The following is an 11,442-nucleotide window of genomic DNA, read 5'->3' on the forward strand; positions in this document are numbered from 1 at the left end:
ACTTTTTGAATGGTCTCACGAGTGACTCTTTGATCTTTAGATCTATCACAAAAAAAAAAAAATTCTCGTACCTCTTTCAAAAGGATTTTCAAAGATAATTATTTTTAATGTTGGTAATCCTATTTAACAAAATTATCCATATTAAATTAATGCATAACTATTGATAACGTATATTGGAAATATTTCTGAAAACATCCCTTTATCATGACGCTCTTCATCAACGGCATTGATGTAATGTAACCAGCTATCCACAAACGCCAAAGGAATTTGATTTAAGCCTCCGTTATTGTCCTTATTGAGTGTGTCAAAAAAAAGAACGAAATGTATATAAAGAACCCTCATAAACTACCATCCAGGCCTTTTATGTAGTTTGAAAGCTTCAATACACATCTTTCAAAAGAAAGTTTCAAATAAATCGACATAGACTTAACTTTTAACTTGATTGAGACATAAACTCTAATCATAATGAAATTTTATCGACAAAAAAATACAGGCGCGTTGATTACCATAACCGTCTATCTAGAGCTGAGAACAGCATAGGATAGTTATAAATTTCCTGGCTCTCATAACAATTTTAAGATTAAAAATTTTGGAATCTATTTAAAATATTGATACTATTGATGCGATATCTGAAATCCATTTGGAAATGGTGAAAAGGTCATTATCATCTATCACCGGTACTTTTATCAGGATATTGATCAAACGTGTTCGAACTGAGTGACCCAAATTGACTGAATACTGGGTTATCGTAAGACCTGAAAGTGAAATGGTATAGCAATTGTGGAATTCAAGTTATAATTGGATATAGAGATGATAATTGGTGAGAAGAAGCGTTATTAAAAACAAACTTTAACAAAAGTATTTCTGTTATAATTAAGTAAAGTAGTGGGACAACGTCGTATCAGTGCCACTTGCACCACTTTAATTAATTGCTATACTAATAGACATGGAGGACATGAACTGCATCAGAATCACAAAAGAAGTGAACGAAGGGACTGGGTTCAAAGTTCGTGGTGGGATCGCATCAAACGGTGTTGGAGCTTCTTCCACAGATGAGACAGGGGTGTGTTATGGCCTTTTCTAAATAGGGAATAAATTTAGACGAAAAAAAGATTTGAATGTCTAACGATAATTCATCACTATATGTGCTTACTTTGATTGTCGAGGATTTTGCATTCGTACAGAACCAGCAGCAGGTGTTTCAGCCGGGTCTGTAATGTATCCATCCTCGTTATCAAACGATTTATAATCCAACAGAATATTCTGACGTCTCCGTCTACAAAGTCAAGGAAAACAAGTTTCCTTTATTAGTATACGTAAGCTACGTAGTACGTAGCATTTCTCGTCTAACGCAACTATATTTGATTGGTACGGTTCAAAAGAAAATAGGATTTTGAGACTTTGAGAGGAGTTCCGCAAATAACGCCGAATTTAGTCTGAATCGCAGACCTCTATAAAACCCAAGGTAGTATAGTGAGCACGAATCCATTAGTGGATACCAGCAGCCTACGCCGAAAAACGGCAAAACTTTTTTATCAGATTTGACTAACTGTATGTTACACTAGTAGAACCCTATTATCCAATTTCTGACGTACTACCAAGAAGACTTGACATCAGAGTGAATATAGCAGCCGCCCTGGCTGCTTTCGATCATACTGGATTTAATGAAGATAATTGTATCAAAATGTATGCTCGGAAATTTCCTTACCTTCGTCGAACAATGAATGCGACAATAATTATGATAAGGAAAACAGAAGATACAACTGCAATCAAAACAATACCATTGGTAGTTTTCGTTAACCAATCAGCCACGCTCATTTCATCTAAATAGAAAGAATACATTCCATCAAATAGGGTATTACAAATATAAGAAAATCAAAAGACAAGTCGTCAATGTTAAAAAACCTTGCAAACAAGAAAATGAATTTTTGCTAGAATAGACCTTATCGGAGTTTTTGATTTTTCTAAAAAAGCGATGAATTGTGAGATTGTTTCGAGTGATTTACAATAGAATGCCCTCAAGGAATTCCTAAGAGATTTCTATTGTAATACTCTCAATACAATCCCACAATGCATCGCTTTTTAAGAAAATTCAAAAACTGCGATAAAGTCTATTGTTGAAAGAAGGCAATAAACATTTACCATTATTTGCAGGTTTTCGTTTATTTAATGTGCAATTGATTCCATAATAGTCAGTAAAACATTCCTTTTCTCCCGTGATTTTGTTGCAGATGAAATTGCTCCCATCTTCAACTTTGCAGTATGTTGTACAGTTCATTCCGTAGTAATCAACAAAACATTCCTTTTCACCAGTGATTTTGTTGCAGATGAAATTGCTTCCATCTTCAACTTTGCAGTATGTTGTACAATTCATTCCGTAGTGATCAACAAAACATTCCTTTTCACCAGTGATTTTGTTGCAGATGAAATTGCTTCCATCTTTGACTTTGCAGTATGTTGTACAATTTACTCCGAAGTAATCAACAAAACACTCCTTTTCTCCAGTGATTTTGTTGCAGATGAAATTGCTCCCATCTTCAACTTTGCAGTATGTTGTACAGTTCACTCCGTAATAATCAATAAAACACTCCTTTTCTCCAGTGATTTTGTTGCAGATGAAATTGCTCCCATCTTCGACTTTGCAGTAGTTTGTACAGTTCACTCCGTAATAATCAACAGAACATTCCTTTTCACCAGTGATTTTGTTGCAGATGAAATTGCTTCCACCCTCAACTTTGCAGTATGTTGTACAATTCATTCCGTAATAATCAGCAAAACACTCCTTTTCTCCAGTGATTTTGTTGCAGATGAAATTGCTTCCATCTTCAACTTTGCAATATGTTGTACAGTTCACTCCGTAATAATCAACAAAACATTCCTTTTCTCCGGTGATTCTGTTGCAGATGAAATTGCTCCCATCTTTAACTTTGCAGTATGTTGTACAGTTCACTCCGTAATAATCGGCAAAACATTCCTTTTCTCCAGTAATCTTGTTGCAGATGAAATTGCTTCCATCTTCAACTTTGCAGTATGTTGTACAGTTCACTCCGTAATAATCAACAAAACATTCCTTTTCTCCGGTGATTCTGTTGCAGATGAAATTGCTCCCATCTTTAACTTTGCAGTATGTTGTACAATTCATTCCGTAATAATCTGCAAAACACTCCTTTTCTCCAGTGATTTTGTTGCAGATGAAATTGCTTCCATCTTCAACTTTGCAGTATGTTGTACAGTTCACTCCGTAATAATCAACAAAACATTCCTTTTCTCCAGTGATTTTGTTGCAGATGAAATTGCTCCCATCCTCAACTTTGCAGTATGTTGTACAATTCATTCCGTAATAATCTGCAAAACACTCCTTTTCTCCAGTGATTTTGTTGCAGATGAAATTGCTTCCATCTTCAACTTTGCAGTATGTTGTACAGTTCACTCCGTAATAATCAACAAAACATTCCTTTTCTCCGGTGATTCTGTTGCAGATGAAATTGCTCCCATCTTTAACTTTGCAGTATGTTGTACAATTCATTCCGTAATAATCAGTAAAACACTCCTTTTCTCCAGTGATTTTGTTGCAGATGAAATTGCTTCCATCTTCAACTTTGCAGTATGTTGTACAGTTCACTCCGTAATAATCGGCAAAACATTCCTTTTCTCCAGTGATTTTGTTGCAGATGAAATTGCTCCCATCCTCAACTTTGCAGTATGTTGTACAATTCATTCCGTAATAATCAGCAAAACACTCCTTTTCTCCAGTGATTTTGTTGCAGATGAAATTGCTTCCATCTTCAACTTTGCAGTATGTTGTACAGTTCATTCCGTAATAATCGGCAAAACACTCCTTTTTTCCAGTGATTTTGTTGCAGATGAAATTGCTTCCATCTTCAACTTTGCAGTATGTTGTACAGTTCACGCCGTAATAATCGGCAAAACATTCCTTTTCTCCAGTGATTTTGTTGCAGATGAAATTCCTTCCATCTTCAACTTTGCAGTATGTTGTACAGTTCACTCCATAATAATCAACAAAACATTCCTTTTCTCCGGTGATTCTGTTGCAGATGAAATTGCTCCCATCCTCAACTTTGCAGTATGTTGTACAATTCATTCCGTAATAATCAGCAAAACACTCCTTTTCTCCAGTGATTTTGTTGCAGATGAAATTGCTTCCATCTTCAACTTTGCAGTATGTTGTACAGTTCACTCCGTAATAATCGGCAAAACATTCCTTTTCTCCAGTGATTTTGTTGCAGATGAAATTGCTTCCATCTTCAACTTTGCAGTATGTTGTACAGTTCACTCCGTAATAATCGGCAAAACATTCCTTTTCTCCAGTGATTTTGTTGCAGATGAAATTGCTTCCATCTTCAACTTTGCAATATGTTGTACAGTTCACTCCGTAATAATCGGCAAAACATTCCTTTTCTCCAGTGATTTTGTTGCAGATGAAATTGCTTCCATCTTCAACTTTGCAGTATGTTGTACAGTTCACTCCGTAATAATCGGCAAAACATTCCTTTTCTCCAGTGATTTTGTTGCAGATGAAATTGCTTCCATCTTCAACTTTGCAATATGTTGTACAGTTCACTCCGTAATAATCGGCAAAACATTCCTTTTCTCCAGTGATTTTGTTGCAGATGAAATTGCTTCCATCTTCAACTTTGCAGTATGTTGTACAGTTCACTCCGTAATAATCGGCAAAACATTCCTTTTCACCGGTGATTTTGTTGCAGATGAAATTGCTTCCATCTTCAACTTTGCAGTATGTTGTACAGTTCACTCCGTAATAATCGGCAAAACATTCCTTTTCTCCAGTGATTTTGTTGCAGATGAAATTGCTTCCATCTTCAACTTTGCAATATGTTGTACAGTTCACTCCGTAATAATCGGCAAAACATTCCTTTTCTCCAGTGATTTTGTTGCAGATGAAATTGCTTCCATCTTCAACTTTGCAGTATGTTGTACAGTTCACTCCGTAATAATCGGCAAAACATTCCTTTTCTCCAGTAATTTTGTTGCAGATGAAATTGCTTCCATCTTCAACTTTGCAATATGTTGTACAATTTACTCCAAAGTAGTTCTCATAACATTGCTTTTGGCCGGTGGTTTCATTGCAAAAGTAATGACCGTTTGGAATTTCTTTACATTCCGTGTCTTCAATTTGAAGTCCGTCCTATGAAAGAAGATAAAGTCGCACTTTCATTTTTAATAGAGCAAATCAACCCAACCGTTCCTACTTCTTCGTTTAGATTTTCTGCATGTTTCTAGTCAAAAAGCACATATTGATATTTAAGTGAAATACCTTACCGTTAGAATTAACCTAGAAATCACCAACAGAAAAGCCAAGAGTCGAAAAATTCTACCCAACATCATGTGTTTTTGCTCAAGTCAAAGTGTGCACTTTTCGTATATCTTTATTACGAAATTTGGTATTACCTGTGTTTATGCTGTGGAATTTCTCCTTTCGAAATTTGACCCACTCAATTTTTTTTTGTTATTTGAGATTTGACTTGACTTGTATTATTTCAACATTATTTGTTTGTATTAAATTAATCTTTCGGTGAGGTCCAGCTAACTACATTTTACCATTATTGATGAAAACTTCCGATATCCCCACATACCAAGATGTATGTTTATTCTACACACTATATCATACACATAAACAGACACAATGGTAATTTTCAGTGAGATCTAAGCATCGACCTCTAAGTCTACTTGGTGAGTTACCACGTTAATCACACTCGACCATTAAATTCGACGAGTTTGCACCGTCTTATATATTATGTTTGTTAGTAACAGCACTTAGACCGATAATTTCCATGACATTATGCAATGAAAATCAGATATTTCGTCTAACATATGTATCTTAAGTACGCCACGTTTCGTTATCCAAGCTTTTTCCTCTCAATAATTTGAGCCTTAAGTCTTTTCAAAAAGATTTTTGTGTTTATCATGCTCCCGATCTTGATCCGTTTATGATATCGAAGAGAAGAGAAAGTGAAATCTTCTTTCTTTCGGTTCTGACGATGTTGACAATTAATATAATAACTGGATTAAAGTTAACGAACAGGTTTAGAATTCACTTTTCTCAAAGGGTTACCGTGGGTATCACAGTAGTGAGTTTATGTATATGCACTTTTGAGGACGGTAAAGTGACTGACGCAATTTGGAAAAACCCGCCGTTTTGACGCGCAAAATTGAGGACGGTAAAAGTGCTGATTTACCGTCGTCCTCAGTTGGTCATGATCTAGTCAAATTAGAACCTTACCGTCGCTGAAAAACACACATACATAAACTCAGTAGTATACTGTGTGATAGCAAAAGGAACTTTAAGTTTAATTCATATAGGCAAACATAACGACAAACAAATGTAATTATGATAACTGCTGGTACAACTACAAGTTCTTGCACCGTCGCAAGTTTGAGCCTATAAAGACCTATAAATGACTCTACGACTTAAAAAGGTTAATGCCGTTAAATTTGAGGAATCGTTTGATTTATATCCTTCGTTAACGCGTCTATCACATCAGCCAGAATCATCAATAGCGTAAAGGATAAGACAGACCCTAGTTTCCTCTCCCCGGTGTACTTTGAACGACTTTGAAAAACTTACCATTTAAGGTTATGGGCATGTGCATCTCCCTGTAGTGCTCACTACTATACTACACGTCCAGAGTTTTCCATTGATGGCAAAAATCTTCTTGTCCGAAAAATGGGTTTTGTCAAAACTTGCGAAAAAAGTGGCTCTGAACCTCGCAAATTTTCAACTTTTTTGCCAAAATCTCCAAAAAAGTTACCCTACAAAAACAAGGGTCTGATTTTTCTGCCTGAGAAAGTTTAAATATTCGTTTATTAAATTACAATTATGGTCATGATATTTGAAAAAAAGGGGAAATTCCTACGAAATTTTATAACCACAAACGATTTGGAAGCGCTCTAAATTAGGTTGGCTGGAAGGGTAGGTTTTAACTCTGAGTTTTAACACTAGACTTAGAATATATGCTATAGTTTTGACTCACACCCATTTTGGATTTGTTTCTGTTTGTTTTTGCACGTTTCGACATCATTTTAGTCACTTCAGCAAAATAATAAGATATGAAATCAAGATCTAAACTGTGTGAGGATTAGAAAACGTTCACTAAAATACACTGTTAAGGATGTATGTTAGGGTACCACCTTTTCACTGCTCAAGGCAAGGAGGCCGCACTGTAAAGGTTCGATTTTGAAAGCCATTTTTTAGCAGCACATATGCCGTCATTTAGAAATCGCGCGCGACAACGAGAATAGCGAGGAGAATAAGGATACATAGCGTAGCAAGATAATAAAAATAGCGAGGAGACCATATCTATGGTGAGATCAAGGACAACGGTCAGCATTCTTAGCGGATTCTTAAAGCCCGAAGGAGGGCGGGCTAGATATCGTGTTTTTTTTGCTGAAAAGTGTGCCGAGGTTAGGTAGGAAATCCTACCTAAGTAACGTGACATTACAATAGAATTTTAGCGCTTGACCAATCAGAAGCTTTGCGGGTTTTCGGAAACAATAGCAGCAATATTTGAATATTTTTTGCGATATTCACACTTTTTGCTTGGAAAGCTTAAAGCACTCCATCGGGAGGGGGCGTACAGGTTTAACGGTGTGACGGTATTAACCCTTTTTTCTATCGGTGTTTCGGTGTTTGAAGAAAAAAGTGACGGTATTTCGGTGTCAAACATGCCATGCGGCGGTGACAAAATCAAGGATTTTAGCAAATTTTGGTGTCGGTGTTGACGGCAATCCAAGAAATATGCGTCAGTATTTCGGTGTCTGCGACCCCCGTACGCCCCCCCCCTCCATCAATGTCAATTGAAGAAATACATTTTCTCCATCTAGCCCTTCCGCCGGGCGGGCTCTATAAATCTATGGTCGGCACCGTAAAAAAGAACAACAGCATATCCAGTTCGAAAATGGTAGCCCAAGCAGTGAATTACAAATTTTAGAAGAAATTTCAAGTGTCACCAGTGAGTTTTTTCTCTGTGATTTTTCAATAACACTTTCTTTAGTTGACCATTGTTTCCCTTTCCTTTTTTTGCAGTTTAGTAAATTGCTAATTTCAAGACGAATACAATTTTTCGATGACCACCTCACATCTTGACGCATTTTTTTTGTGTTGTTTTTCACTAGAGACTTTTCCAGCATGTGCAATTGATTAACGTGTCAAAGTTACCACCGAGTGTTGATAACAGATCTCACAATTTTCAGTGGAAGAACCAATTTTTTGTTGATATTTGTGTTTGGACGCTTATGCGCGATCGCATTTTAAAGCAAAGATGTTCCTTTTTGCTTTGGTCAAGAATTTTCCGGTGTTGTTGTAGTATTTCAGCGCTTAAATCGTGTTTCCACCTTGATGTCGAAAAACATCAATATCTTTGAAAGTTTTTTTTTTTGTTTCCTTGGGGTGGCAATCTAAAATATGTTCCGTTCGCAAAAATCCCGAGTCGGACAAGTCGGAAAAATGTCGGAAAAAGTTTTTGATAGCTAAGCACTTCTTTGAATCATCATTCGCTACAAGTTTTTGTTTACTTAACCCACATTAAGTCCCGTTTGAGTTTTTTCATGTACCCTTTTATTGAAATTTTCATGTATATACCCAATGTTATTGAAATTTTCAAGTCGAAATTCGGCAACGCGGTAGGGGGCCAATCCCCTCTAGAGCCAAAAGGGTGCGCACATTTAACTTGGCAAATCAAAGTTGGCGGCAAGAGATTTTGTTGATTGCCGACTTGATTCTTCGGGATTTACTAGATTTGAAAAACCTGACAAAATTTACTAGCGACCGACCGACTGGATTTGAAGATGTTTTATGATAGGGTGGTGAGGCCAAAATTTTCCCCTCAAATTTTGAAAACCAAACTAATTTTATTTGAAAGTCCTTACCGTAGAGTCGTTTAATCTCGACATACGTCTTGCAATCTCGACATAGCTGTAGGCTGGTCTTCGAAATAAAAAATCAAACATAAACAAATACATACCAAAGTTATCAATCAATCACTAAAATGTACTCTCTCTCTATCACGTCACAGATTGTTAATATAATATGAGAAATGTGAAGTGTTATTACTTATACTTATATTTGAAAAGAAAACTTTAACGATGTAGTAATCGCTAAAAACTAATTAGCATGCTTTCAACGAAGATGTCTAAATCACAACAAGAAGCCCGTTGGGCGTGAAGGCCCAGCGAAAAGTAACGTGTTGAAAACAAGCGTGCAAAACAGCAAATGTATGACCCCGTTGACATGGATCAAAGTGAAGACAGGAAAAAAAATTTCAAAATCACCGCGGTACTTCTCATTGGTTAGACGCTTGAAATTTTATTGAATGGTCTCCAATTTACCCATGAGCTGCATTTTAGTGTCCATTAACAGATTCCAGAATCAGTTTATATACTTTAAATAATTACTATCAACTGCTTCAACTTGGGACTATCTGAAAAAACATGGGACGGCAATTCGGCCACCATTTCACCGAACTTCCAAAGTCATTTGATTTGAGTTAAGGAAAGGCGTATTTAAAAATACACGATTTCTCTTTCGATTTTACAGTAAGTGAAAATAAAGACCAGATATGCAACAGTCCAATGTTTCGACAAATCGTCCCAAGTTAGAGACGGTTGACGGTATGTGAGTCGAGTTTGAAAAATCAAGCCACCGTCCGTTTAATGCGACAAATCCAGAATTGATCATTTTATTTAATGTGTATAATCATGAAAAAAGTCCCAATCTTGTTCAAATTTACAGATGAGCTGCATTTTAGTCTCCGCTAACATATTCCATAATCAGCTTGAAATAATTCTGTGTCGAATTTGAAAAATCAAGCCACTGCACCAATCGTCAAACGAGACAGATCCAGAAATAACCATTTTCACGCGTAGCCTCGTGGAAAAAGTACCAATCTTGTTCCAATTTACACATGAGGTCCATTTTAGTGTCCATTACCAAATTCCAGAATCAGTTTACTTTTAATAATCATGTGTTGAGTTTGAAAATCATACCACGTCCCACCACTGACCGCTGTTAGCGACAGATCCGGAAGTGACTGTTTTCTTGTGTAGCATCAAGGAAAAAGTTCCAATCAATTTATAAATGAGCTGCATTTCAGTTTATTTATTTCTATATCAGAAGCCATTATTTCCTAAAAATAAAGTCTTTTCGAAAACAATAAACTAAAAATAAAAGTGATTTAGGGTAGAGTTTTCACTCATAAAACGTTATGAAAACTTGAGCAAAGACTATAAGATATGGCAGAATGTTGAAAAAGGTTTATAAAAGAAAACCATTACAAAATATCTTTGGTTTGAAAGTCTCTTGACCACTAAAGCAAAGAAAATGTTCAAGAAAGTATGAATCAACCTCCTCGCTTCGACCGCCATCTTTGTTTTGTTTTGAAAATTGTTTTTGAAAGAGCGCGGAATCAGAAAATATATCTTTTGTAGCCAGTATCCGACTTTAGCAACCTTTTCCCTCTCCAAACGGCAAAATTAAAAAGTGCGGTACTGGTTTTAAGCGCCGTTTCTACCAAAACGGACGGACAGACAGCGGAAGGACGGACGGGAAGTTGCAAATGAAAGGCCCTATCGCTAGCGCTGGGCCAACAACACAATATTTTGCACGCGAGGAATTTTTTAGTAGACATTTTTACCGTGAACCGAAAATAATAAAAAGAACCCGGTTTCCTTTTGAATTTAATGTGACCGCCATACTGGCCATCACGGCGTGCGGCCTGTTAGCGCCTAGAGCGTGTGTTTTTATATATAAGGAAGGGGAAACCAGGCTAAGCGCGCGAATTATTTTTATCACGTGACTTGAAGCGTAATAAAGTTGTAAAATTTTAATGATGGACACGAGAAAGTTACGAGGAAGTTTGCATGCGTTTCGTGTGTTGTGTAAAACTGCTTATAATTTGGCTGTTTTTTTAATTGAAAGGATTGCAATGTTTACTGAACTTCTAGTTTGATGGATGAACTTGTTCGATAAGAATGATACCAAGAATTTCATTCAAGGTTTGTTTTGATTATTCTACAGATCCGGTGTCGAGATTGCAAGACGTATGTCGAGATTAAACGACTCTACGGTACCTTTGTGAGAAAAATGAGGGGCCATTTATAAAAATTGGTTAAGTAGTTCCAAAGCTATTCCATTTTCAAACCACAAAAAAACCACCTTTTCAAGGAATCGTCTCCCTACCACGCGCAACCAAGAAATGACCTTTGGCCAGCACCGAAAAACATTAAAGATGGCGGATGAATTTTAGCCTTCCGCGTGGCGGGCGTGAGGAGTTTTGCTGGCACGGTCTGAAAATCGGCCCGATGACTGTTAAACTTTAGCCTATCGCCAATGAGCTGGAAATGATAGCTAAAAACAAATTTTACCAATGGAAAGCTGAAACCCTTAGCTTTCCAACGATATATGGT

General features: G+C 36.6%; 2 protein-coding genes across 2 annotated transcripts in view; both read right to left on the reverse strand.

Moving 5' to 3' along the window:
* Positions 1 to 11,442, reverse strand: part of LOC136822806 (2-iminobutanoate/2-iminopropanoate deaminase-like) — a 224,509-nt gene that overhangs the window by 19,789 nt on the left and 193,278 nt on the right. The window lies entirely within an intron of this gene.
* On the reverse strand, positions 86 to 5,416 carry LOC136822714 (multiple epidermal growth factor-like domains protein 10). The gene is made up of 5 exons (XM_067078992.1): positions 5,302 to 5,416; positions 2,143 to 5,167; positions 1,709 to 1,823; positions 1,154 to 1,276; positions 86 to 755 (listed from the first exon to the last, which is right to left on the reverse strand). Exons 1-5 carry the CDS (start codon positions 5,365 to 5,367, stop codon positions 665 to 667), a joined length of 3,420 nt encoding a protein of 1,139 aa, XP_066935093.1. The 5' UTR covers positions 5,368 to 5,416; the 3' UTR covers positions 86 to 664.

The sequence above is a fragment of the Clytia hemisphaerica genome, unplaced genomic scaffold (assembly GCF_902728285.1).
Source record: "Clytia hemisphaerica strain Z4C2 unplaced genomic scaffold, Clytia hemisphaerica genome assembly, whole genome shotgun sequence".
Lineage (NCBI taxonomy): Eukaryota > Metazoa > Cnidaria > Hydrozoa > Leptothecata > Clytiidae > Clytia > Clytia hemisphaerica.

Coding starts and splice junctions, on each gene's coding strand:
- LOC136822714 (XM_067078992.1), bottom strand. CDS start 5,367: ATGATGTTGGGTAGAATTTTTCGACTCTTGGCTTTTCTGTTGGTGATT. Junction 5,168..5,301: donor TTTCTAGGTTAATTCTAACG/GTAAGGTATTTC, acceptor CTTCTTTCATAG/GACGGACTTCAAATTGAAGA. Junction 1,277..1,708: donor GCATTCATTGTTCGACGAAG/GTAAGGAAATTT, acceptor TTGACTTTGTAG/ACGGAGACGTCAGAATATTC.